This window comes from Rana temporaria, chromosome 3, assembly GCF_905171775.1.
Source record: "Rana temporaria chromosome 3, aRanTem1.1, whole genome shotgun sequence".
Classification (NCBI taxonomy): Eukaryota; Metazoa; Chordata; class Amphibia; order Anura; family Ranidae; genus Rana; species Rana temporaria.
This window is the reverse complement of record NC_053491.1, coordinates 422,602,380-422,630,367: the sequence shown is the minus strand read 5'-3', so window position 1 is coordinate 422,630,367 and position 27,988 is coordinate 422,602,380. Positions and strand designations below refer to the sequence as shown.

Sequence of the window (27,988 nt, the reverse complement as noted above, 5' to 3'; positions counted from 1 at the left end):
TGACAATATAGTGTATATTATAGATTAAATGTTTTTTATAGTTTTGCTTTAAACAAACCAATGACAAATTGTAACAAAATCTTTATTCTCTGTTGATACTTTAAAACTTGCATTAAAGTTTATCAAACCTCCCAATTCTCCAAGTACACATTTGCAAAGAGTGCTGAGCAAACAATAAGAATACATATATGCTACATGTTGGTATTTTTGTGCCTGGTGACATGACATCCTCCTAGCAGTGCATTGCATGATGGAAGATTGCATTACATAGATAAACTCTACTGTATGCACCATCACATGGCTCCATGGTCTGCATAGACACCAATACGCATGTCTGTAGACTTGTCTGCATAGACACCGATACGCATGTCTGTAGACTTGTCTGCATAGACACCGATACGCATGGCTGTAGACTTGTCTGTATACACACCGATACGCATGGCTGTAGACTTGTCTGTATACACACCGATACGCATGGCTGTAGACTTGTCTGCATAGACACCGATACGCATGGCTGTAGACTTGTCTGCATAGACACCGATACGCATGGCTGTAGACTTGTCTGCATAGACACCGATACGCATGGCTGTAGACTTGCACATGAACACAACATCTTATAAACTTCACAAGACAAAAATAATTCTCTGTATAATCCACAGCCATTTCCAGCATACACATAAATTCAATGCTCATCAGTTCTGGAAAAATGTCCACTGCTAATCCAATAACACTCATTACTCGAAGTCATGAACTGATGAGAATGTAGAAAAGTTCAGATTCTTAGGCTCAGTCATTTCAATACACCTCTGCTGCCATCCTCTGGTCAGAACAGGCATTGCACCATGCAGCTCAGACCATATCAGATGTTCTTTCTGCGATTTTAGATGAGTTTCACGGCTCCTGTGGCCACAAGGGGCGCTATTGTACGATATCGGATAAGATGCTGAGATCCGACCTCCATGTCTATAGCGTATTCCCTGTGGAAACAGAGAATTTTAAGTTAAACAAGTCATATTGGTAATAAATGAACAACTACCCTTCAGTGGAAATCATTTCATTATTAAAAAAAATGCTGGTATTGTTAGTTGCATGTTGTGCTGATCCTCTATTTTCAGTTTTCTTGCCAACTAAAAGAATGAAAATGCAGACCAGGAGCTGCATTAACCACTTGCTTACTGGGCACATATACCCCCCTCCTGCCCAGGTGAAATTTCAGCTTTCGGCACTGCGTCGCTTTAACTAACAATTGCGCGGTCGTGCGACGTGGCTCCCAAACAAAATTGACGTCCTTTTTTCCCCACAAATAGAGCTTTCTTTTGGTGGTATTTGATCGCCTGTGCGGTTTTTATTTTTTGCGCTATAAACAAAAAAGAGCGACAATTTTGAAAAAAATACAATATTTTTTTCTTGTTGCTATAATAAATATCCCAATTTAAAAAAAAAAAAAACACTTTTTTTTCTGTTTAGGCCGATACGTATTCTTCTACATATTTTTGGTAAAAAAAAATAAAAAAAAAATCGCAATAAGCGACTGGTTTGCGCAAAAGTTATAGCGCCTACAAAATAGGGGACAGAATTATTATTTTTTATTATTGTTTTTTTTACTAGAAATGGCGGCGATCTGCGATTTTTATTGGGACTGCGACGTTATGGCGGACACATCGAACACTTTTGGTGGCATTCACATTTATACTGCGATCAGTGCTATAAATATGCACTAATTACAGTATAAATGTGACTGGCATTGAAGGGGTTAACACTAGGGGGTGAGGAAGGGGTTAAATGTATCCCTGCATTGTGTTCTAACTGTAGGTGAAGGGGGGTGACTGGGGGGGGGGGGGGGGTGACCGATCTATGTCCCTATGTACAAGGGACATAGATCGGTCTCCTCTTCAGAGACAGGACGCTGTCTGTGTAAAACGGCAATGAGAGATGATCTCATATGTTTACATATGAGATCATCTCTCATTGGCCGCACAGATCGCATCGCAAACGGCCACTCTGATTGGCCGTTCGTGGCGATCTGTAATTGGCTGTGTCCAAGGGACACGGCCAATACAGAGTTTCCCCGCTGCACGCTCTGGAGCGCACGCGGGGAACGCGCAAAGGGGTGGACGTCAATTGACGTCCACTTGGATTTTCGGATCCGCGCTGTAGCCGTCATTTGACTATAGAGCGGATCCCAAGTGGTTAAAGAGGAACTGCAGTCTGCTCACATAATCATGGGGTTCTTTACTTTATTCCTTCTTCTCCTCAGATATGTAGAGGTCTTTCTTCTTAGTAAAGTATGTTGTCAGGGCATACAAGAGAAGCAAGTCCAACGGAAGACAGAATGGGGACTATCCCAAATAACTAGTTACTGTTTCTTCTGTAGATGTATTTAGGATATGAGTAACGTTGTTAATTGGATTTTGAATAGATTGGTTGGAGCTCATATGATGGATTAATGAAATTGTTTATATCTCTGTATGTATGACAATTAAAATAAAGAAATTTGGAAAAAATAAATAAAGGGAAAGGCAACACATTTCTGTCCCCACCTTTGCTCATCTGTCTCTGGCTCCACCAGGATGCTCTGTTGTTCTTCTTTCACCCGCAGAAACACAAATGAGTCCAGGTTTGGTTTGGGCACTACAAAAAGATGATAGAATTAGATAAAAAATAAATTAGCGCCCAGTGTTCAGAGAAATGTATGGAAGAGCCCTGGGGCCATCATAAAAAAAAAAATACTAAATTCTGAGTTTCAAAGTCAGAATTCTGAGATTAAAAAGACAGAATTCTGTGTTTCAAAGTCAGAATTCTGAGATTAAAAGTCAGAATTCTGAGATTAAAAGTCAGAATTCTGAGTTTCAAAGTCAGAATTCTGACATTTAATCTCAGAATTCTGACTTTAAATCTCAGAATTCTGAGTTTCTAAATATAGTAGTCTCTATTAGGAGGATTTTAGGAGCATTTAGCAATAATGTATTAACACCCATAGACCATGATTCTGCAGACATACAAGTTTTGTGCTCTAGATATTGATCTGTAAATCTATCTTAGTTACAGCATACAGTATGGGGAAGCAGGCAGTGCTGGGCTCTCTGGTTCCTCCATTTGCTGTCATCTGCTCTAACATAAAGAGGGATGCTGAAAACGAGTGTATTCTGTGTGTGAGTGGGTGGGGTTGGTGACACAGCTTCCATAGATAACAGAACACAATGCACCCCAACTTTGTGGAAAACATTGCAATGTGGCCCCAACATGAGGGAATTGTGAACGGCTAGAAGGCAGAAGGACAATGTGTGTCTATGGTCAGAACGGCTTAATCATAGCAATTACATGTCTGGACTAATTCTTACAGAGAATGAACCCCATATTAAACCTATAAAAACAGTAGAGATTTATGACTTGGGTTATAGCTCAGTGGTTAGAGTAATAGACTTCTGTGTTTCTGTGTTTCTAAGTTTTGGGTTCGAATCCAACTCAGAGCTTAATTTTTTGAAGACATATACATTTTCAATATATTGATTTACTAATATTGGTATTGGGACATCTCTATTTTAATCTAAGAGCAATGTATAAAATAATATGTATATATACATATAACTTAAAAACAAATTGTGCTCTTTCCTGGATTCGAACCCACAAAATATCAATCACAAGTCTGTCACTCTATGCATTGAGCTAATTCTCAAGTTATATACCTGTGTTGATTTTTATGTGTAATATGGGGTCCATTTTCTGTAAGAATTAGTCCAGACATGTAATTGCTATGATCAAGCCGTTCTGAACAAAGACACACATTGTGCTCACAATTCCCTCTTGTTGGGGCAACAGTGCAATGTTTCCACAAAGTTGGGGTGCATTGTGTTCTGTTATCTATGGAAGCTGTGTCATCACCCCCCCCCCCCCCCCCACACATACACACACACACACAGACAGACAATACACTCGTTTTCAGCATCCCTCTTTATGTTAGAGCAGATGACAGCAAACTGAGGAACTATTAATACAGTAGAGGAACCAGAGAGCCCAGCACTGCCTGCTTCCCCATACTGTATGCTGTAACTAAAATAGAATTCTGACTTTGAAACTCAGAATTATGACATTTAATCTCAGAATTCTGACTTTAAATCTCAGAATTCTGACATTTAATCTCAGAATTCTGAGATTTAATCTCAGAATTCTGACTTTGAAACTCAGAATTCTGACTTTGAAACTCAGAATTCTGACATTTAATCTCAGAATTCTGACTTTGAAACTCAGAATTCTGACATTTAATCTCAGAATTCTGACATTTAATCTCAGAATTCTGACATTTAATCTCAGAATTCTGACATTTAATCTCAGAATTCTGACTTTGAAACTCAGAATTCTGACATTTAATCTCAGAATTCTGACATTTAATCTCAGAATTCTGACATTTAATCTCAGAATTCTGACTTTGAAACACAGAATTCTGAGATTTAATCTCAGAATTCTGACTTTGAAACACAGAATTCTGTCTTTTTAATCTCAGAATTCTGACTTTGAAACTCAGAATTTAGTATTTTTTTTTTTTATGATGGCCCCAGGGCTCTTCCATAGAAATGTGACTTCTAAAATATGGTTCGTGGGCGTTTATTTAAAATTTGCAGCATGTACATCAAGCCAACGCGTTTCAAGGGAATAGACTCCCCCTTCTTCAGGGCTGTTGCTGTGTACTATTGGGTGGGAACAATTCCCATGAGTGGTTATGTTGGATCAAGGTGTTTGATTGGCGGAACCCTGTCCTTAGTTGTATAGGCAGCATTGTTCCCACCAAACAGTATGTACAACAGCCCTGAAGAAGGGAGGGGGGTCTATTACCCACCTAAACCGCGTTGGATTGATGTGCATGTTGCCAATTTTTCATAGATGTCCTCGAACCAAATTTTAGAAGTCACATTTCTCTGGACACCAGGCACTCCTTTCTTTTTTTTTCCTCTACAGTCCTCCGCTCTACCAACTGAGATATCGAAGGAGCCACTCCTTTCTTTTTTATCCAAGTCTACAAACTGAAACGACCTTACAAATACTGTAGCTGCTGAATTCTAACAGAAGGACACTTGCCTGTCCAGGCATCCCACGATGTCTGCACCCTGAGCTGATTCGTCAATCGGCTTCGGGTGCAGTCGCCGACATTATAAGTAAGGAAAAGTAAGTAAGGAAAACCGTCAGTGAAGCCTTTGTTTCTTACTGTGCATGCGTGTTCTGAATGGTCCCGCCATCTTCTAAAACCTGTGTGTGTCCCAGAAGGCAGCGGGGAGGAAGGAGGAGGGGCCGAAGATTTCATGGATCGCTGATGGCAATCTTAACCGGTAGTGGGAGCGGGTACCTGTCAAAATCAGGTACCCCCCAAAAAAAATTGTCAAACGTGACAGTGGAGTGTGCGAACAAGTTGAGCTTCCCTCTTTTGGGTGGAGGTCCACTTTAAGGTCGCACAGAAAAGGCAGCAGCCCAATTGCTGAGAGGGCCCATCGCCACCATCCATCACTGGGCACGATCAACCGGAAGGCATTCCTTCCTTTTAGCCCACATGAATAACCACTCAGGGCAAGGGACCAATCCAGTTCTTCCAGCGCGGTCTCTAACACAAGCAGTATGACAGAATGTACACAAATCAAGATGCTTTCCGTTGACCTCTCCCCCATATTTCCAGTTACTTACCACATTTCAACAAGTCCAGTGTTTGTAGGTTTGGGGGCATGTGGCGCAGAGCCACGCTTTTCAGTAGAGTCTCAGTGTTCGCCATATACCTGCAGGGACAGGACAGAGATTTATTCCATGGCGGATAGTGGAATGAAAAACCTGATAAAATCCCTGTTTTGATGAGAAAAAAAAATGGAAAGGGAAATATTGCCAACAAGAACAGAGAGAGCAATTATGGTTAACATAGGTCGTCATTCAAAATGAGCCCAAGCTTTGACTGGAGTGAGAATTTCATTGGCATAGTCCATGTTAGTCCCATCTGCCACCTTGGGAGACAGGACTTGCAAGAGCACACTGGAAATTCCGCCTCCAGTGTTGCTCTGTGGTTTAGCCAGGGCGGTACCTCTCTGTATAGACCCGAGGCTGAAGGTAAACACCGATAGTCTGTGCATTGCACCCGGGGCGCACAAACGTGGCTGCAATGCTCTGCAACAATTTAGTAAATTACATTTTTTTATATCAATATTGGTATTGAAAAGGTGGACTTTGACTTTAATTACAAATACAAAGTTTATAAAAAAGGCAAAATGTTGATGCTCCTCTTACAATATAAATCCTGGTACATACGATCGGATTTTCCGGACAGAGCGTAGGACTTTTGTCCGAAGGAACTTGTCTTGCATACAAATGGCGAAGAATTGTCAGCCAACAAACATGAAACCAAGTGGTTTTTCAGCTCTTTAGCCCCACCCTTTCTGCTAATGTTGTCTTATGGTTAGCATTGCTTCCGAGCATGCGTGTTTTCCCAAAGGACTTGTGTACACACGATCAGATAATCCAACATCACACATTTGTTGTCGGAAAATTTCAGGGCCTTTGAAAGTGGCACAGTAAGATATCGTATAAACTCTAAAAATAGAATATATAAATACCATATTTAGTATGATTTAAAAATGCAGATGAGAAGAAACAAAGAGAAAAAATAAACAAAGGCCCTGATGAAGTGGAAATCGGCGAAACGCGCAGGCAAAAAGTTTTTCAATGCTTGGGAATTGCACACCCTGATTTTTAACCTCAAAAACTGTAAGTTGTTTTTATCTCTTGTTTTGATTTGCTAGTATTACTGCCTTGTGGCAGAAAAAAAGAGATTTTTAATACAGCTTACCTGTAAAATCTTTTTCTTGGAGTACATCACGGGACACAGAGCGGCATATTCATTACTATATGGGTTCTATGGAGTACCTTCAGGTGATGGACACTGGCAATCTCAAAAACAGGAAGTGCCCTCCCTATATAACCCCCTCCCATAGGAGGAGTACCTCAGTTTTGTAGCAAGCAGTATGCCTCCCAAAATGGTCCCCAAAAGAGGGGTGGGAGCTCTGTGTCCCGTGATGTACTCCAAGAAAAAGATTTTACAGGTAAGCTGTATTAAAAATCTCTTTCTTTATCGTACATCACGGGACACAGAGCGGCATATTCATTACTATATGGGATGTCCCAAAGCAATGCTTACAATGAGGGGAGGGAGAACATCTTCCCAAGACAAAAGGATTTAATTTAGAGATATACTCAAATCATAATAAATCCAACTTGGTTGAGAAAAATAATTTTTAAATTTAACTCAAAAGGGAGCCCCCCGGAATCCGAGGGTCTCAAACTGCAGCCTGCAGCACTGCCTGCCCAAAGGCTGTATCAGTATTCCTTCTTACGTCCAACTGGTAGAATTTTGTAAACGTGTGGACAGAAGACCAGGTTGCCGCCTTGCAAACTTGAGCCATAGAGATCTGGTGGTGTGCTGCCCAGGAGGCGCCCATGGCCCTAGTAGAATGAGCCTTTAATGATAACGGAGGAGGCAACCCTTTCAAGCCGTAGGCCTGAGTGATTAACTGTTTAATCCACCTCGAGATAGTGGACTTTGCAGCTGCCTGCCCCTTCTTGGGCCCATCCGGTAAAATGAACAACACATCTGTTTTCCGGATCTTCTCTGTAGCTTTAAGATAGGCCTTCATGGCCCTGACAATATCCAAGGTATGCAGCAACCCTTCCTTTCTGGAAGTAGGTTTAGGAAAGAAGGATGGTAATACCAAATTCTGGTTTAGATGAAAACTGGATATAACCTTTGGTAGGAAGGAAGGATGAGGGCGGAGAACGACCTTGTCCTTATGTAAAATAAGATATGGTTCCTTACAGGATAAGGCTGCCAGTTCCGATACTCTTCTGGCGGAAACCATGGCAACCAAAAATACTAACTTCCTTGTCAGTAAAACCAAAGGAATTTCAGCCAACGGCTCAAAAGGTTGTTTCTGTAAACTTGACAGAACAAGATTTAAATCCCACGGACAAAGTGGGGATTTAACTGGAGGATTAATACGTAAGACCCCCTGAATGAAGGTCTTAACTAGCGAGTGGGTGGCCAGCGGCCGCTGAAACCACACTGACAAAGCTGAAATCTGTCCCTTGATTGTGCTTAATGCCAGTCCTTTATCCACTCCTAGCTGGAGAAAACTTAATACTCTATCGATGGTAAATTTGCGAGAAAGCCATCGCTTGGACTCACACCAGCCTACATAGGCCTTCCAGACCCTGTAATAAATCACCCTAGAGACCGGTTTCCTGGCTCTGATTAGGGTAGAGATTACTTTCTGAGACAGACCTCTACCCTTGAGAATCAGGGATTCAGCTTCCAGGCCGTCGAATTTAGATGCCGTAAGGCAGGGTGGAGGATCGGACCTTGTGAAAGCAGGTCTGACCGTAGAGGAAGAGTCCAAGGGTCTCCCACTACCATCTTCAGGATTAGTGAATACCATGCCCTTCTGGGCCATGCTGGAGCTACCAGGATAACTGGTATGTGCTCCACCCTGATCCTGCGCAGCAGGCGGGGTAGTAACTGGAGCGGGGGAAATGCATAAAGAAGTTTGAACTGATACCAAGGGCAAACCAGCGCATCGGTTCCGCAGGCCATCGGATCCCTTGAGCGGGATATGAACCTGTCTAGCTTCTTGTTGAGTCTCGATGCCATGACATCCACGTCCGGCACTCCTCATCTTTGGCAGAGTGTCTGAAAGACCTGTGGATGTAGAGACCATTCCCCCGGCAACAGAGTCTGGCGACTTAAGAAATCCACCTGAAGGTTGTCCACTCCTGGAATGAATATTGCCGATATGCAGGGCACATGAGCCTCTGCCCACAGGAGAATCAAGCTCACCTCTCTCTGAGCGGCTTGACTCTTGGTTCCCCCTTGGTGATTTATGTATGCCACGGCCGTGGCATTGTCTGATTGAATTCTCACCAGGAACCCCTGCAATTTGGATGTCCAAGCCCTGAGGGCTAGTCGAGCAGCTCTGAGCTCCAAGATGTTGATGGGCAACTGCTTCTCTGGCTTTGCCCAAGTACCCTGGCGAGTGCAACCATCCAAAATTGCTCCCCAGCCCGTCAGGCTGGCGTCTGTGGTTACTATCTTCCAAGCCACTGGGCTGAAAGACTTCCCCTTCAGTAGATTCTGAGGGTCTAACCACCAACACAGACTTTGTCGGACTCTTGATGAGAGCGGCAAAGGGATATCCAAGGCCTGTGGCCTCCTGCTCCATGCTGACAGGATGGCTGCCTGCAGGATGCGAGTGTGGCTCTGGGCGTACGGTACCGCCTCGAATGTGGCCACCATCTTGCCTAGTAACCGCATACATAGGCGAACAATTGGTTCTCTCTTGCTTAGAACCAATAGGATTAACTCCTTGATGGCTTTGACCTTTATCAGAGGTAGAAACACCCTTTGTTGTTCTGTGTCTAACCTCATGCCGAGATATTCCAACTGCCTTGTGGGCTGGAATGCTGACTTTTCTCGATTTAGGACCCAGCCAAACCTCTCGAGGTACTGGACCGTGAGGGCCACTGCTCGTTCCAGGCCAGGAGACGAGTGATCTATGACTAGGAGGTCGTCCAGGTACGCTAGGATCGTGACCCCTTGGATCCTTAGCTTGGCTAGGATTGGAGCTAGGACCTTCGTGAACACCCGGGGGGCCGTAGCCAACCCAAAAGGAAGCGCCACGAATTGGTAATGACGCAAAGCCACCATAAAGCGTAGAAATCTTTGATGTGGCTGATAAATTGGAACATGAAGGTAGGCATCCTTTATGTCTATGGATGCCATGAAGTCGTCCTTCTGGAGTGTGGCAGCTGCTGACCGCACAGATTCCATCCGAAATGAGCGGACCTTTAGGTATGCATTTACCATTTTTAAGTCCAAAATTGGCCTGACATCGCCGTTGGGCTTTGGGATGATAAATAGGTTGGAGTAGAAACCCAGCCCTTGTTCTTGGACTGGTACCTCTACTATTACCTCCTGGGAGAGTAGATGATTCAATGCCGCCATTAATGCGGCTCCCTTCCCCGGATCGTTTGGTACCCTTGACTCCTGGAAATGAGGAGGAGGAAACCTTAGGAAGTCTAGTTTGTAGCCCGTAGCCACGGAAGACCGTACCCATTTGTCGGGAATGCTGGCCTCCCAAACCTCTGAAAAGAGACGCAGCCTTCCCCCCACCCTCGTGGTTGGGGGCGCCCCTTCATAAGGCCGGCTTGGGGGCTGGTTTTGCTGGTTTGCGAAACCACTGCTTCTTGCCTCCAGCGGCCTGTCCCTGCGATTTGTTGTTAAAGTTAAAGTTTGATCTTGCAGGAGGCCGTCGATACTGTTTAGTATTAGAGGGCCCCTGCCCAGGGGAGTACTGTCGTTTAAACGCAGGCCCTCGAAACTTTTTCTTGGTTGGCAAAAGAGTACTTTTGCCGCTTGAAATGGTCTGAATATATTTATCCAGGTCTTCTCCGAAGAGTCGTTCTCCATGGAAGGGGAACCCTACCAGGAGCTTCTTGCATGGGGGCTCTGCCTCCCAGCTCTTTAACCATAAGAGTCTTCTCATATGGATAAGGGATAACGATAAACGTGACGCTTGCTGGATAGAATCCTTAATCGCGTCTACCGTAAAGCGTATGGCCCTAGGGACATCCGAAAATTCTTCTGCCTGCTGGGCAGGAATAAGTTTAAGCATCTGCTTAGTTTGATCCGATAATGCTTGTGCAACCCCAATCGCAGCCACAGCTGGCTGCACTACTGCCCCTGCAGTGGTGAAGGAGTTTTTAAGTAGCGTTTCCAATCGTTTATCAACCGGATCCTTGAACACCTGTATGTTTTCTACAGGGCATGTTAAAGATTTGTTAACACATGAGATGGCTGCGTCCACCGCCGTGGTTGCCCATCTCTTGGAAAATTTATTTTCCATAGGATATAAGGCAGAGAATCTTTTAGGTGGTAAAAAGATTCTATCTGGCTTGGTCCAATCTTGGAACATAACTTCCTCTAGCAGAGGATGGATCGGAAAAACTGCGTTGTTTTGAGGCGTTCTTAGTGAGCCCAAAGCTGAAACCGTCGATACTTGGAGATCTGGTACTGGCAAGTTGAATGCTCTATGGACCAAGTCCGTTAAGGCTTGAACCCACCAGCTCTCCCCTTGGGAGGCTACCCCAGACTCCTCCGTATCCGGGTCCTCGATCCCCGAACCTGCTTGGTCCTCGTCCAAGAGGTCGTCCAATTCCCCTGCGGAAAGGACCTCCTCCTCTGAGGGTCCACGCTCGGGCGACAGAGATCTATTCCGTTTTCTGCCCCGCATAGCCTTGGCTATCATCTTTTCCATTCTTTTTTCCATCTCTTTTAAAGAGGTGGACAGTACCTCGTCCGTGACCACCCTAGGGTTGGACTGACCCGTGCCAGCCCCAGCCCCAGATCCCGATGGTCCCACCAAGGCTCCCTCTCGGGAAAGCAGCGGCATAACTTTGTCCGAGACCTCAGACTCTCTGGGGGAATCCCCACCTCTTGTACCCTCTGAACCAGATGCCATGGTACAATACCGAGGTACGCCCGCTAACTTAACGGTGTTTGGAATTATAAATAGTTATTACCCAAAAACCCTTTGGGGGATAAAAAATGCCTTCTCTCCTTTTAATGGTTCTTTTTTTTTTTTAAACCAAAGAGAGAAAAAACATTCTGTCCCCCTTAGTAGTATTGCCAAAAAACTGCTGAGAAAGAAAAAAAAAAAAAAGAACAGCCTATCTCTAGGCTCCAGGACAGTCTTTCAAGACTGTAATATTCTTTTTTGGCCACTGTGTGTCCTCGGCGCCCCACGCTGCCGCTCTGGTCTCTTCCTCTCTCAGTTCCAGCATACACTGAGCTGGGAACCAATGGAAGGGCCGCCCCTTCCTTAAACATACTGGCCCGCCCTTCCCCCCTCAGCTAATGGCGCGAAATTGCGCCCATATCACGGGGACGCGCGCGCGCCCGCCGGCGGGGGGGGGGTGGGGGGAAGGGGGCCACACGAGGAGGCCAGCGTTTGCCTGTCATCCAGGCTAGGAGGAAGAAACCTTGGCAGCAATCGCCTGGAGGCTTTGCAGGTAGGCACAGCTCTCTTTACACACACACACACAGCTTTCTCAATGCTTTACAATACTACCAGGGAGGTCACCTTTTATGGGGAAATACACATAGAGCCATCCTATCCTTAAGACATGTGACTCACTTTGCCAGATGCAGCGCATAACTTTAGGCATGTCCCACTGTGACCCCCCCCCCCCCAGAAAACCTGCTGCGAACCAAGTTCCGCAAGTTTCCCCTCACTTACCTGCTCCATGCCGCAGGACTTTGCACAGCAAGAGGCCCAATCTTCCCCCATCTCCGTAGGGCATTGACCTTCAGGCCCTGGGTTCCTATGAAGGATCCACTGTCCTGGGCCCATATAGCACTCTGGCAACAGAAACATTAGGCCCCCAAAGGTTTCTAAGTTCTGGGCCCAGGGTCCAGCTCTCTAAAAAGAAAGCATTATGGGCTATACCCCATTGGTTTGGGGTCCGGTTACTGACCACTTTAGCGCTGAGGCCTTTGGACAGAACCGGTTAGCCCACCTTAATCCCAAGGATTTGGAGGCAAGCTAAACCATGACCAACACCTAAGACACTGGCGTAAAAACTGAGGTACTCCTCCTATGGGAGGGGGTTATATAGGGAGGGGCACTTCCTGTTTTTGAGATTGCCAGTGTCCATCACCTGAAGGTACTCCATATAACCCATATAGTAATGAATATGCCGCTCTGTGTCCCGTGATGTACGATAAAGAAATAAAGGTTGTTTATTTTTCTATAATTTGAGTATTTATACATTTATTTACTCCTCCGAGGCACATTCAAAGTCCCACCCTTCTTAACCCTTTTTCTTGAAACATAGTTGCATACTCTTAGGGGATGGTGCCTCTGTATGAGCTCTTTGTATTCCACATACACCGCAACCCCTACACAATCACTGGGAAGCTCGGTGTACTGCTGTTTCTCCTCCCCCAGCTCCTATGCAGACGAGAACAGACGAAATGCGTGTTTACAATTTTTTTTTTTATATCTATACACAAATATTTCAACTGAATGGGTTTTTTTTTTTTTTCTTTTTTTAAAGCGGTTGTAAACCCGCATGAAATTTTTTTTTTGCCCTCCTGTAAGGGAAAAGTCATAAGGAGCGAATATGCACCGCATATTAGCTCATTATGAAATACTTACCTTGGAACGAGGTGCGTAGCACTTACCTGGTTCACGCCGAGCGAGATTTCATCTCGCCTCGGCGTGTCTTCCGGGTATCGCCGCTCCAGTGCTGTGATTGGCTGGAGCGGCGATGACGTCACTCCCGCGCGCGGGAGATTTAAAACTCGGCAAGGTCCGGCGGCTGCCGGTCCTTTCGCCATAGATCCCCCTGCGCAGCGGCGCATTGCGAGGGGAATATCTCCTAAACCGTGCAGGTTTAGGAGATATTCTCCTTACCTACAGGTAAGCCTTGTTATAGGCTTACCTGTAGGTAAAAGTACAAAAAGTGGGTTTACAACCACTTTAACAAGGTGTTACGCTTTAGGCATGCAGATGGACTTTACAGTGAAACAGACACTTGCTATAGGCTCTTCACAGATCCATTGGAAGTCACACAGAATGCAACAGCATTTATTCATCTGATATGGTGGACCTTGGAGCTCACAATCATGAAAGCTGTTTCAAAGTCATTTTGGTTGCCAAACATGGCTCTTCTATCTTCAGCCTTATGGTACGTACCAGTCTATCTCCTCTCAGATACATTACTGTCAGGTAACCAATTCCAGAAAGAATACTCACTCTTTTGCAAAAGCAAACTCCTCCGGGGACAGATGTGGAGGCTCTCCTTCCCCACGAGCCTTCTCCTTTTCCAGAACATGCGGGAAAAACTTCTCTATCTGATAACAGAACATAAAATAGTGGTTAAAAATCTTATTTTAATAGTACATCAACTAGAACATGTGTAGTGCAGAGTGGATTTGCCTTCAGTAAATCATGCATTGCATACTAGCACATTATGAAAGACTTACCCTGAAACTAAGCCCCCCAGCGGCATGCTGTCACTGCTGCAGATGCCTCCATCAGTCTTCCTTCCTTCCAAGTCTTCCTTCCAGGGTCGCAGGCCACGGCCACTTAAATGGCCAAGCCGCGATGACGTCACTCCTGCACGCACAGCCGCGCACAGCAGAGCTCTGGAACAGCACGGGTATGCCGTTCCTTCAGAGCCCAGAGGGTCCAAAGAGCTTTGGCCCTACTTCTCCATTAAATCAGCGGCCACAGAGTATGGCTTGTGCTTACATCCAGAGCTGCAAATCATGTCGTCTCTACTATATCTGTGTATTACTGCCCCATAGGCCCCTTGCCTCGGTCCTCAGGGGACAGTCCCATAGAGATCTATAGAATACAGGAGGTGTAGCCAGGATGTAAACAGTCACTAGAGGCCATAGCTGTCAAATCAAGGCAAATATGGAATTGCTTAGGTCAGGGTAAAGGGCAGGGCACCCCCTGTCAGAACATAATAGAACAGCAGGGGATATCGCAGTACTAACATCGGATTATCACTGCATTAACATCGGATTGTTAGTACAGCACATCCGACCTGAGCTGTCAGGTAGTATGTATGGGGGCTTTAGACGGCAGCATCAGTGATGAAGAGTAACAGATGAAGTATAGAGAAAGAAGCTCAGCACTATTTTTTTTCTAACATGTGACAGACACACCAGCAGAATAAATAAGATGATGGCCAATATTCTCAAACTACATACTTTGTTTATTCTGCGCTTTGTGCAGACCTAGATTATGCAATAGCTGGTTATATATTAATGCTGAACTCCAGACAAACAGCTTAATACAAATATAGCTTTCCAAACAATTTGTAATCCTGCCCTTGTGTAGCACAACTGGGTCCTTGACCTCCCTGAAGTTAGGTAATAATTGGTTATACGGTAACCTGTGACTGGACAGTAAAGAAGCAGGATCTGTCTGGAGTTCCTAAAAGTCTTTATTAATGGTGTATGAATATTCCCACATGCTGTCAGTAACACTGCAGCCACACAAGGAAACTGAAGGGTGCCACACAAGGAAACTGCAGGGTGCCACACAAGGAAACTGCAGGGTGCCACACAAGGAAACTGCAGGGTGCCACACAAGGAAGTCCAATGCAATATTTAAAAATCTAAGCTTGGATAGTGTGCACACTGCCAGGTTGAATCACCTATTATTTTTTGGGGGATCTCATCTATTACATATCATCCAATAAATTAATAGAAATGCAATACTTTGAGTAATCGACTGCGTAGATAACTGCTGAGCATGAATCGGATTCTTTCTATCTCCATGTGATGGAAGCTGATCTTGAGGTCTCCCTGCTGCGCTCGTTGCAAATTTTGCTCCTAGAATAGAAAAAAGGTGTTTAGTTCTCATACACACCGCCATCAGCAAGAAGAAATAATCATCAAATCCAATACCATATGGTTCAGCTGCTCCATCACACACTCCACTATCTCAGATTTACTCTCCAGTAGTTCAGGTGCAAACTTCTCATTGAGCCAAGCCTGGGGAGATAACATGGCGCTTCATTAATATACTGTGTACCTACCAGAAATACACGTACGCGTGGATCAGATAGAGGTCATTTTTGGCTCTCCTGCTGTCTTATAGTGCAAGCCCCCCCCCCCCCACCATACACACAGCATTAAGAGAGAGCTACAGCGTCATCTGAATGAATAGTATAGTGTACAGGAATATATACACACATGCAATTCCTGCCCAGATCTCCATTATTATATTCTATTAAAGCAATAAACATCTCACCTCTTTCAGCTTAAAGTGGTTGAAAAGGCTCAAGATGTTTTACCTTCATGCATTCTATGCAGTAAGGTAAAAAGCCTTCTGTGTGCAGCAGCCCCCCCATATACTTACCCGAGCCCCATATCAGTCCAGCGATCTGCAGGAGAGCAGCAGCTCTCATGAATCTCTTCCCCCTCATTGGTGGAGACAGGAGCAGAAGCCAATACTGTGAATCACAGCGAGTAAGCCAATGAGGAGAGAGCGAGTGCAGGGCCTGAGCCAGGCTTCATGTGGTAATAGGCACACAAAGCAGGCTACTCAGGTCCCCCCATAGCAAGCTGTTTGCTATGGGGGCATTCGGCATGAGGGAGGGGCCAGGAGCACCGGCAGGGGACCTAAGAAGAGGAGGATTGGGGGGTGTACAGAGCAGGTAAGTATGACATGTTTGTTATTTCAAAAATAACTTTAAAAGTGTTCTGTGAATATCAGGGCCTTGTTTTTTTTTTTGTTTCATACGAAGAATTTCTTTTACTTCCTGCCCCAGTGGCACAACAGGAAGTGAGGGAAAATTCCTTCTCAGTTGTCAACAGAACAGGTCTACTTAAAGTGGAGGTTCACCCGGAAATGTTAATTTTTAACATTAGATTCATGCTCATGTTGTCAAGGTGAATCGGTTAGTTTTTTAAAAAACGAAGCAGTACTTACCGTTTTAGAGATCGATCTTCTCCGCCGCTTCAGGGTATGGGCTGCGGGACTGGGCGTTCCTATTTGATTGACAGGCTTCCGACGGTTGCATCTATCGCGTCACGATTTTCTGAAAGTAGCCGAACGTCGGTGCGCAGGCGCCTTATAGAGCCGCACCGACGTTCGGCTTCTTTCAGCTACTCGTGACGCGATGTATGCGACCGTCGGAAGCCTGTGAATCAAATAGGAACGCCCAGTCCCGAAGACCATACCTAGAAGCGGCGGAGAAGATCGCTCTCTAAAACGGTAAGTACTGCTTTGTTTTTAAAAAAAACTACCCGATTCCCCTTGACAAAATGAGCATCAATCTAATGTTAAAAATTTTTTTTCGGGTGAACTGAATTTTCGGGTGAAAATTTGAGGAACTTGTATCAGAATCCAGGAATAATCTACTATACAGAAATCCAACTCAAAAAAGAGAAGTGCAATTGTCCTTTTTCCCCCTTTGCCCTGATCTAACCTGACCCACCCTCTACAAAGATGCATACTTGGAGATATGATGGCTGCCCCTGTTGTGACAAAATTACCAACCTGGCAGAATGTGCAACCTACGTCACTTCCTGCGACATGGAATCAGCTGTATCTCCAAACCGAGCTCACGGCGCACGTGCAACGCGTCATACATCCCTTCAGTGGCTGACGTCGGTGCACAGAAGAATTTGCCTGACAAAATGTTCAACCAACTACGGCGCACGGCAGAAATCAACTAACATTTACGTTGCTAAGAATCTAGTCATCTTCTCTGCCAAGCAAAGAAAGTAACTGCGCATGCGTGCACTGTACGGAATGATTGTCTGCATATCAATTTCACAAACAACAATAATTTTATATATATTTCACAAATTTTCATTTTGTGAAATTATATATATATATATATATTTCACAAAATGAAAATTTGTGAAATATATATATATAAAATCATTGTTGTTTGTGAAATTGATATGCAGACAATCATTCCGTACAGTGCACGCATGCGCAGTTACTTTCTTTGTTTGGCAGAGTAGATGACTAGATTCTTAGCAACGTAAATGTCGTAAGTGTTAATTGATTTCTGCCATGCGCAGTAGTCGTCAAGCATTTTATCAGGGCAGATTCCTCAGTGCACGACGTCAGCCACTGAAGGGATGTATGACGCGCTGCGCGTGCTGATTGCACGTCACAGGAAGTGACGCGGGTTGCACATTTTTCCCGCCTACACACTACAGCACTTTTTCTCCACCAACCATAAATGATTAATTGGTGGAGAAAAACGTATGGGGAACTGCTCCTCCTGAAATATGTATGTTGGTTAATTTATAAAAAATAAATATAAAAAAAAAGGGAAGAAGAAGAGCGATTGGGGATTGGCCATATCAGTACCCAGTATGAGTGACGGGTACATCTGCACTACACAGGTGGCTGGGCTCCACAGTAGCGTCTTCTATTCCATTACTACAATAAACTTCTCACCTCCTCCAGCTTGTTAATGAGTTCTGCAGGCGTCAGGACTTCTTCACTTCCAGCATCGGAGGCCTCATCAGACAGGGCCAGATCCTCTTCCATCATGGACAGTGAAGACTGGAATGAAGAAACAGATTTGTAAGTTGCTACATCAAACTACCCGCATCTGCAGACATCATCCCGGTATCAACATTTTCAGCAGCAGATTCCCTGTAAAGTAGAAGGGATTCACTTCTACAGGCGGCAGAAGGAGGTCCCCCCTCCTCCCGCCTTATCGGGGAGCCCAGGACTGCTCCAACCAGCAGTATCCTGTACACCGGACAGAGAGAGAAAGGAATGGATGATGTTCCTCCTTCTCTGAGATCAGAAACTGGGAGTGACGAGGACTTTGTCACTTCCAGTCTTTTGCTGGCGGGATGGATTTAATTTAAATCATGATTTAGGGCTGAGAATGTTTTCATTAAAGCGGAGTTCCACCCACTTTTTAATCTTCTCATCATTCACTTCTAAACTGACCGTAATGACTACATTGGGCCTTTTTATTTCATTTTCTCTTTGTTTACCTTGATTCCAAGGCTCTCTCTCTTCCTGTTTCTCCCCTCCATGGCAATGTACGTAGTTTCCTGCCGCGCACTGGCTCCCGGGAAATGTTTAATGATTCCCAGGAGTCAGTGGGCATCGCCACCTCTCAGCATGGCGAGATTTAATTGCGATTGTGATGGCAACCAGAGACTTATCCTGCAGTGAAACTGTGTTTAACCACTTAACGCCCGCCGCACGACTATTTGCGTCCGCAAAATGGCACGGACAGGCAGATGGGCGTATATATACGTCCTTGCCTTCTAGCGGGTGGGGGGTCCGATCTGCCCCCCCCCCCCCCCCCGCTGCGTGCGGCGGGCGGCTTACCTCGGGGAGCGATCCGGGACGATCGATCCCCGGAGCTGAAGAACGGGGAGAGCCGTATGTAAACACGGCTTCCCCGTGCTTCACTGTGGCGGCTGCATCGATCGAGTGATCCTTTTTATAGGGAGACTCGATCGATGACGTCAGTCCTACAGCCACACCCCCCTACAGTTGTAAACACACACTAGGTGAACCCTAACTCCTACAGTGCCCCCCTGTGGTTAACTCCCAAACTGCAACTGTCATTTTCACAATAAAGAATGCAATTTAAATGCATTTTTTGCTGTGAAAATGACAATGGTCCCAAAAATGTGTCAAAATTGTCCGAAGTGTCCGCCATAATGTCGCAGTCACGAAAAAAATCGCTGATCGCCGCCAATAGTAGTAAAAAAAAAAAAATTATAAAAATGCAATAAAACTATCCCCTATTTTGTAAACGCTATAAATTTTGCGCAAACCAATCGATAAACACTTATTGCGATTTTTTTTACCAAAAATAGGTAGAAGAATACGTATCGGCCTAAACTGAGGAATTTTTTTTTTTATATATATGTTTTTGGGGGATATTTATTATAGCAAAAAGTAAAAAATATTGATTTTTTTTCAAAATTGTCGCTCTATTTTTGTTTATAGCGCAAAAAATAAAAACCGCAGAGGTGATCAAATACCACCAAAAGAAAGCTCTATTTGTGGGGAAAAAAGGACGCCAATTTTGTTTGGGAGCCACGTCGCACGACCGCGCAATTGTCTGTTAAAGCGACGCAGTGCCGAATCGCAAAACCTGGCCTGGGCATTTAGCTGCCTAAAGGTCCGGGGGTTAAGTGGTTAATGTGCTTTCGCGAGATCGGGAGGTGCATGCTGGGTAGCCAGCAGCACCATATCCTGGAAAAGTATTCTAGTGGGCTTCACATGCCCACAATCAAGATGGAAGCACGCAACACAGCCAAAACAAAGGTTTGTTTTATTAAAATAAGAAATACAGCAGCGATTTTACAAAAAATAGCGATTAAAACCTGAAAAAAATATAAAAACAGTTGCCTTTGGAAAAAAATATAAAAAATGATATATGGGGTGGGCTGGAAAAAAATCGATCTGATTTAAAAATCGATTCATATTTTCAATAAATCGTTTTTTTTTCCCCAGGACCGGCACTAAGAATCCTCCTACTACCGGGTGCAGACCCTCACAACCGACCCTCCTGTCTTGATAGCCTCTCTGGGGTGTGCAGGGGAGAAGTCAGCCATCCGCGATCCCGGGAAAGGGCCGTCGCGGACTAGGCTAAAAAATCCTGCCCACAGCTCCTCAGGACCGGCGCGGTGTCCATCAAAAAAATAAATAGATTTGAATCCTAAATCAAGTTTTTTATAAAAAATAAAAAAAAGCGCAGATGTTTTTAGGAAAAAAAAAAATTAAATCGCCCAGCTCTAATATGGGCAGAGCTCTGCTTTAAGAACAACATTCAAAATACAAAAGCATGACATCAAATAGGACAGCAAGTCTGCCCAACGGCTATTGCCCAAAGCTTGACTCCTGCTGATAAACAATACAGCATAAAAGACTGTGGCAAGTGTAAAAATAATCCATCAAATACAGTTCCATTGTTCATATATAAAAGGAGAGGAAGAAGAGAAATAAAAAAATAATAATAATAATAATAATTAAAAGATGGGAAATAAATCATGATTTAAATCACTAGTAAAAAGGCTTAAATCAACTTGATTTAAAGCGGAGTTCCACCTAAAATTAAATATTAAAAGCCAGCAGCTACAAATACTGCAGCTGCTGACTTTTAATAAATGGACACTTACCTGTCCAGTGTGCCCGTGATGTTGGTAGCCGAAGCCGAGCAATTGCTTGGCTCTCGGCTGCCCCCGCCGCTATCCTCGGTGAGGGAATCAGGAAGTGAAGCATTGCGGCTTCACTTCCTGGTTCACTATTGCGCATGTGCGAGTCGCGCTGCGCGTCCTCACTGGTCCCCGCTGTCAGTGCAGAGCAGGAATATGCCTGCCGGAGCTCTGTTAACACAGGTCACGGCCGCTGCTCACCTCCCCCTGTGCAGCCGTGCCTGTGTCAGCTCCGAGGTAGATGGCTGCAGAGCTGAGCTATGTCTCGTCTCACACATAGCTCAGTCTCAGCGCACACACGCGCTCGCATCCCCATCTCTCTGCACAGACACGAGGAGAAAACCGGAGTTAGGCTTACCGGTAACTCTTTTTCCAGGAGTCTTCCAGGACAGCCATGAGATATAGCTCCTCCCTCCGGGACAGGAAACACATTAACCCAATTATAAAAGGCGGTCCTCCAGGCCTCTTCCTCAGTATTACCAAGAATTCCTGAAGGCTCTGAAAGACATAAAATTACTAACACACCGTCAGTACATACATCCACTTCCAGTTAATAATATAAACACCGGGTGGGAAGCCAGGCTGTCCTGGAAGACTCCTGGAAAAAGAGTTACCGGTAAGCCTAACTCCGGTTTTACCCTTTCGTCTTCCAGGACAGCCATGAGATGATTGGCAAGAAACTTACTTATCAGGGTGGGGCTACTGCTTGGAGGACCCTTCTGCCAAATGCCTGATCCTTCTCAGACATCAAATCCAGGCGATAGTGCTTGGCGAAAGTAGTATAACTTGACCACGTTGCCGCCTTGCAAATCTCTTCTGGAGAAGCTCCGGCCCTCTCTGCCCATGAACTCGAAACAGCTCTAGTTGAGTGTGCCTTAACAAACGGGGCCTGTTTGCCCTGTAACTCATAAGCCTTTCCTATTGCCATCCTGATCCATCTAGCAATGGAAGATTTAGACGCTTTTTGTCCTTTTTTACTTCCCGAAAAATTCACAAAAAGAGAATCAGACTTCCTAAAAATCTTGGAAGCTTCTAAATAAATTAAGAGGCATCTCCTGACATCTAGTGAATTTGGGGATGCTACCTCAGAGCTTGAGGTGGAACAAAAAGAAGGTAGGACAATGTCCTGTGTCCTGTGAAATTTGGATACTACCTTTGGGAGAAAACTGGGATCTGTTTTCAAAATAATTCTATCCTCAAAAATCAATAAAAATGGTTCCTTAATGGAAAGAGCCTGAAGCTCACTCACCCGTCTGGCTGAAGTGACTGCTACCAAAAGTACTGTCTTAAGTGTAACCCATTTAAGGACGGATTCCTCCAGAGGTTCGAATGGACTCTCTGACAGTGCCTTAAGCACCAAAGAAAGATCCCAAGAAGGACAGGCTGTTACTCTTGCTGGCTTTGATCTTGACAATGCTTTGAAAAAACTTTTAACAAATGGGTTCTGCTGTAGGGAATCCTGTAGAAAGATACTAAGAGCTGCCACCTGTACTTTTAAGGTGCTAGGGGAGAGCCCTAATTCCACGCCAGCTTGCAAGAAGTCTAAGATAGCTGGAATCCCAGGTTGGTCCAAACCCTGTTCTTTTAACCACGAGCAAAATCTCTTCCAGTATTTTGCATAAATTGCCCTTGTTACTGGCTTCCTGCACTGCAACAAGGTCTTTATGACCCTTTCAGAGAAACCCTGCGCTCTTAATAACTGTTCCTCAGAAACCACGCAGTTAGGTTTAGTCTGTCTACCTGTGGGTGCAGAATTGGACCCTGTGAAATCAAATCCTTCCGGACTGGAAGGTGAAATGGGGGGAGAACACTCAGTTTCTTCAAAATTGCAAACCAGGGTCTCTTTGGCCAAAAAGGCGTGATTAAAATTAGATCTGTTTCTTCCGTCCGGAATTTTTGAAGTACTGCTGCAATCATCCTCACTGGAGGGAAAGCGTAGCAGATGTTGAACCTCCAAGGACCGGAAAAGGCATCTATCCTTAAGGCCTGGTCTCTTGGGTGAATTGAAAAGAACTGTGTTACTTTCCTGTTCTGTTCGGAAGCAAACAGATCTACCTCTGGAAGACCCCATCTCTGTATTATCTGAGAGAACACCTCCTCGTTCAGGGACCACTCGTCCTGCCTTAATGGCTGGCGACTTAAGTAATCTGCCAGAAAATTCTGAGTGCCCTTTAGGTGGACAGCTGTTAGCGAAGACAAGTTGACTTCTGCCCAGGAGAGGATCCTGCTGGATATCTCCTGAAGAGCAGGACTTCTTGTCCCTCCCTGCTTGTTCAAGTACGCGACAGCCGCTGCGTTGTCTGTGCGAACTTGCAGGTGCCTTCCTACTATGCTTCTCTGAAATGACTCGATCGTCCTTAGGATCGCCAAGAGCTCCCTTTGGTTTGAAGAGCGGCCTGCTTCTGAGGGAGACCAAGCTCCCTGAGCTACTTCCTCTTCCAAGTGGGCTCCCCACCCCCAGGCACTGGCGTCTGTAGTTACTATTCTTTCCACAGGGAAGGTCCAATCTAGACCTTTGCTCAGATTGTGGTGTGTTCGCCACCACCACAGTGTCTTTTTTACTCTGTCTGAGATTAGGATCGGTACTTCTAAGTCCTGGCTTTGACCACTCCAGAGACGAAGCATAAGTTCCTGTAAAGGACGTTGGTGAAACCTTGCCCAAGGAACTGCTGGAAAACATGATGTCATGAATCCCAGCACCCTCATCACTTCCCTGACCGAAGTCGGCTGATTGGACTGTAACAGGGCTACTGCTTGATTCACTTTGGCAATCTTCTCTTCGGGGAGATAAATCTTTTTCTCTACCGAAGAGATCCTGTACCCTAGGTACACGACCTCCTGGGATGGGATCAACTGTGACTTGTCTCGGTTGATAATCCATCCGAGTGAGGAGAGAAAATCCTGTGCTATCTGCAGATCTTTCTCTAGCTGTTGAACTGATCCTGCAACGAACAGCAGATCGTCCAGATATGGGATCACCGTGATCGCTTTGTCTCTTAGAGGGGCAAGGGCCTCTGCTAGAACCTTCGTAAAGATTCTCGGAGATGAGGATAGCCCAAAGGGGAGAGCTTGGAACTGGAAATGTTGAATCCTTGCATCCACCCTTACAGCCACCCTGAGAAATCTTTGGTAATCTGGGTGTATGGGAATATGCAGGTAAGCGTCCCTGAGATCCAGGGTTGCCATGTAACACCCTGGGAACAGACATCTTGTTACCGTAAAGATCGACTCCATCCTGAACCTTTTGTACTTCACAAATTTGTTCAGAGGTCGGAGGTTCAGGATCATCCTGAATTTTCCCGATGGTTTTTTTACTATAAAGACATGGGAGTATACCCCTTGTCCCTGCTCCTCCTGGGGGACCTGAATTAGGACTCTTTGATCCACTAACTCTCCCAGAGACAGGAACAAGGCTTCTGCCTTTGCCCTGTCCCTGGGCGGCTGAGTAACCATAAAGTTTAGGTGAGGCAGTGACGTTAACTCCAGTTTGTACCCGAACTTTATCAGATCTAATATGAACGGGCTTGAGGTTGCCTTGGTCCATTGTGGGAGGAACTGCCCCAACCTTCCCCCCACCGGGACCCAGGCGTCACTGGGCCTTTGGGGTGGATTGAGGAGGATTGAACAAGATTCCTCCTCTTCCACGACCCTTCTGACCTGTCCAATGCTTTTTGGGCTGACCCTCTTTCTTTTGGTTCTGCCAAAAGCCTGATCCCTTGAAGCCTCGAAAAAAAACCTTTCCTTCTGTCTTCTTCTTCTTTTCAGGAAAGGCCTTTTTTCTGTCTTGAGTTCGCTCCAATGCCTCCTGGAGGCCGGCCCCGAACAAGTGGTCTCCTGAAAACGGTAATCCGCATAATTTTAATTTTGAGGCGGCATCGCCAGCCCAAGTCTTTAGCCATACAGATCTTCTGGCTGCATTAACCAGAGCTGCTGACCTGGCCGCTAACCTCACTGATTCCTCTGAGGCATCTGCTAGGAATCCTACTGCTTTAATTAAGAGCGGAAAGGATTTTAGAAGCTCCTGTCTGGAGGTACCAGCTAAAATGTGTGCTTGTAGCTGAGCGAGCCAACACTCCAAATTTCTAGCTACACAAGTAGCCGCGAGGGCTGGCTTTAAACCTATAGAGGAGGCATCCCACGCTCTCTTTAACAACAAATCTCCCCTCTTGTCCATTGGATCCCTAAGGGAACCCAGATCGTCAAAGGCCAGATCAGTCTTTCTTGATACTTTGGCTAAAGGGGCATCCAGCTTAGGAACTTTGTTCCAGGGATGTGATACATCCGCTTCAAACGGGAATCTCCTTTTAAGGCTACCAGAAAAGAAAGGTCTTTTCTCAGGTTGTTCCCATTCACGCAGAATCGTATCAATTAAAGATTTATGAACCGGAAAAACCCTGGTTCTATTAGCATTTCCTTGATACATAAGGTCATGCTTTGAGAGCTGAACCTGTTCTTCTGGGATCTCTAACGTCTCATAAATAGCATTTAGAAGATCCCCAACATCGTCCAATGATAACTTGTATCTAGACACCCTGGAGGAATCCTCTTCCCCTTCTGAATCAGATGCTGAACCTGCCTGGGAGGAAGCAACTGATCTAGGAGTCCTCTCCCTACATTCTTCTTCCTCCTGAACCTGAGGAACAGAAGAAGCACTAGAGGTTCTAGGTAGGGACGAGGGAGGACCCTGCATCTTGTCAATCAGACCTTTAAAGGACTGAAAGGTAGATGAAATCTCATCCTTCACAGATGACAAAATCTGGTGACAAGTGGTTACTGCATTATCTTTAACCAAACTATTGACACACTCGGGACATAACGGCTTTTCCCAATTAGAACTTAGCTTAGTCCCACACACGGCACATTTCTTTCTAGGAGGCTGGTTCTGAGATTTGTCATGGACCTTAACCTGTTTAAAGAAAGCAGACAAAAATAGACCTAATTATACAAAAAACGTTCCTAATGTGCTCCTTCCCATCCGGCAGGAAACACAAAAAACTGAGGAAGAGGCCTGGAGGACCGCCTTTTATAATTGGGTTAATGTGTTTCCTGTCCCGGAGGGAGGAGCTATATCTCATGGCTGTCCTGGAAGACGAAAGGGTAAATAGAGCTCATTTGATCTCAGAGAGAGGGCATGTCGTTGGATCGCGCAGACCGGGGGAGGGGCATTTCATTGGGTCGTGCAGACCAGGGGGAGGGGCATGTCGTTGGGTCGTGCAGACCGGTGGGGAGGGGCATGTCGTTGGGTCGTGCAGACCGGTGGGGAGGGGCATGTCGTTGGGTCGCGCAGACACCCGGGAGGAGGGGCATGTCGTTGGGTCGCGCAGACACCCGGGGGGGAGGGGCATGTCGTTGGGTCGCGCAGACACCCGGGGGGGAGGGGCATGTCGTTGGGTCGCGCAGACACCCGGGGGGGAGGGGCATGTCGTTGGGTCGCGCAGACACCCGGGGGGGAGGGGCATGTCGTTGGGTCGCGCAGACACCCGGGGGGGAGGGGCATGTCGTTGGGTCGCGCAGACACCCGGGGGGGGAGGGGCATGTCGTTGAGTCGCGCAGACACCCGGGGGGGGGGAGGGGCATGTCGTTGGGTCGCGCAGACACCCGGGGGAGGGGCATGTCGTTGGGTCATGTGCATACCCGGGGGGGAGGGGCATGTCGTCGGGTCGCGCAGACCTGGGGGGAGGGGCATGTCCTCGGGTCGCGCAGACCAGGGGGGGGACGACTTCATGTCGTCGGGTCGCGCAGACCAGGGGGGGGGACGACTTCATGTCGTCGGGTCGCGCAGACCAGGGGGGGGGACGACGACTTCATGTCGTCGGGTCGCGCAGACCAGGGGGGGGACGACGACTTCATGTCGTCGGGTCGCGCAGACCAGGGGGGGGGGACGACTTCATGTCGTCGGGTCTCGCAGACCGGGGGGGGGGGGACTTCATGTCGTCGGGTCGCGCAGACCGGGGGGGGGGGGGGGGACTTCATGTCGTCGGGTCGCGCAGACCGGGGGGGGGGGACTTCATGTCGTCGGGTCGCGCAGACCGGGGGGGGGGGGGGGACTTCATGTCGTCGGGTCGCACAGACCAGGGGGGGACGACTTCATGTCGTCGGGTCGCGCAGACCAGGGGGGGACGACTTCATGTCGTCGGGTCGCGCAGACCAGGGGGGGACGACTTCATGTCGTCGGGTCGCGCAGACCAGGGGGGGACGACTTCATGTCCTCGGGTCGCGCAGACCAGGGGGGGACGACTTCATGTCCTCGGGTCGCGCAGACCAGGGGGGGGACGACTTCATGTCGTCGGGTCGCGCAGACCGGGGGGGACGACTTCATGTCGTCGGGCCGCGCAGATCGCGGGGGGGGGGGACTTCATGTCGTCGGGCCGCGCAGACCGGGGGGGGGGGGGGACTTCATGTCGTCGGGCCGCGCAGACCGGGGGGGGGGGACTTCATGTCGTCGGGCCGCGCAGACCGGGGGGGGGGGGACTTCATGTCGTCGGGCCGCGCAGACCGGGGGGGGGGGGGGACTTCATGTCGTCGGGCCGCGCAGACCGGGGGGGGGGGGGGGGGGACTTCATGTCGTCGGGCCGCGCAGACCGGGGGGGGGGGGACTTCATGTCGTCGGGCCGCGCAGACCGGGGGGGGGGGACTTCATGTCGTCGGGCCGCGCAGACCGGGGGGGGGGGGGGACTTCATGTCGTCGGGCCGCGCAGACCGGGGGGGGGGGGCTTCATGTCGTCGGGCCGCGCAGACCGGGGGGGGGGGGGGGACTTCATGTCGTCGGGCCGCGCAGACCGGGGGGGGGGGGGGACTTCATGTCGTCGGGCCGCGCAGACCGGGGGGGGGGGGGACTTCATGTTGTCGGGTCACGCAGACGGGGGGGGGGGACTTCATGTCGTCGGGTCCCACAGACCGGGGGAGGGAGGACATGTCCTTGGGTCGCGCACACCGGGGACAAGTTGCAGGGTTGGTGTACAGAATAGCATGACAATGAGGAGTAACTCAGGAGATTATGTCCTCCACCCTCTGCACAGCTGGTAAAGCCGCCATAACACTGCCCCTCCAGTGAGACTGCACAGCTCCGCTTTATCCTCCCTCCTCCCTATCACCTCAGACCGACCCCACACACACCGATCACCTCCACTCTTCTCCGGACTCTTCCTTTTTCCCGCCAGCACGTATACTGACGTCACTCCGAGGAGGGATTCCCCGCAGAACCCCGCCTCTTCATGAATATCAGAGGATACA

General features: G+C 47.0%; 2 protein-coding genes across 4 annotated transcripts; both read right to left on the bottom strand.

Moving 5' to 3' along the window:
- Window positions 1-66: 66 nt before the first annotated feature.
- GINS4 (GINS complex subunit 4) lies at window positions 67-27,988 on the bottom strand. Of its 3 annotated transcripts, none has more exons than XM_040346185.1 (8): window positions 27,861-27,988; window positions 18,018-18,125; window positions 15,503-15,589; window positions 15,314-15,427; window positions 13,836-13,933; window positions 5,671-5,759; window positions 2,541-2,631; window positions 67-977 (listed from the first exon to the last, which is right to left on the bottom strand). In XM_040346185.1, exons 2-8 carry the CDS (start codon window positions 18,111-18,113, stop codon window positions 881-883), a joined length of 672 nt encoding a protein of 223 aa, XP_040202119.1. In that variant the 5' UTR covers window positions 18,114-18,125; window positions 27,861-27,988; the 3' UTR covers window positions 67-880. The 3 variants fall into 3 exon arrangements, with proteins under 3 accessions (XP_040202119.1, XP_040202118.1, XP_040202117.1); XM_040346184.1 differs by having other exon boundaries at window positions 27,879-27,988; XM_040346183.1 differs by having other exon boundaries at window positions 27,872-27,987.
- Window positions 21,145-24,325, bottom strand: LOC120933152. Its single transcript, XM_040346180.1, has 2 exons — window positions 21,441-24,325; window positions 21,145-21,271 (listed from the first exon to the last, which is right to left on the bottom strand). The coding sequence occupies exon 1, from the start codon at window positions 24,297-24,299 to the stop codon at window positions 21,444-21,446; it is 2,856 nt and encodes a 951-aa protein (XP_040202114.1). The 5' UTR covers window positions 24,300-24,325; the 3' UTR covers window positions 21,145-21,271; window positions 21,441-21,443.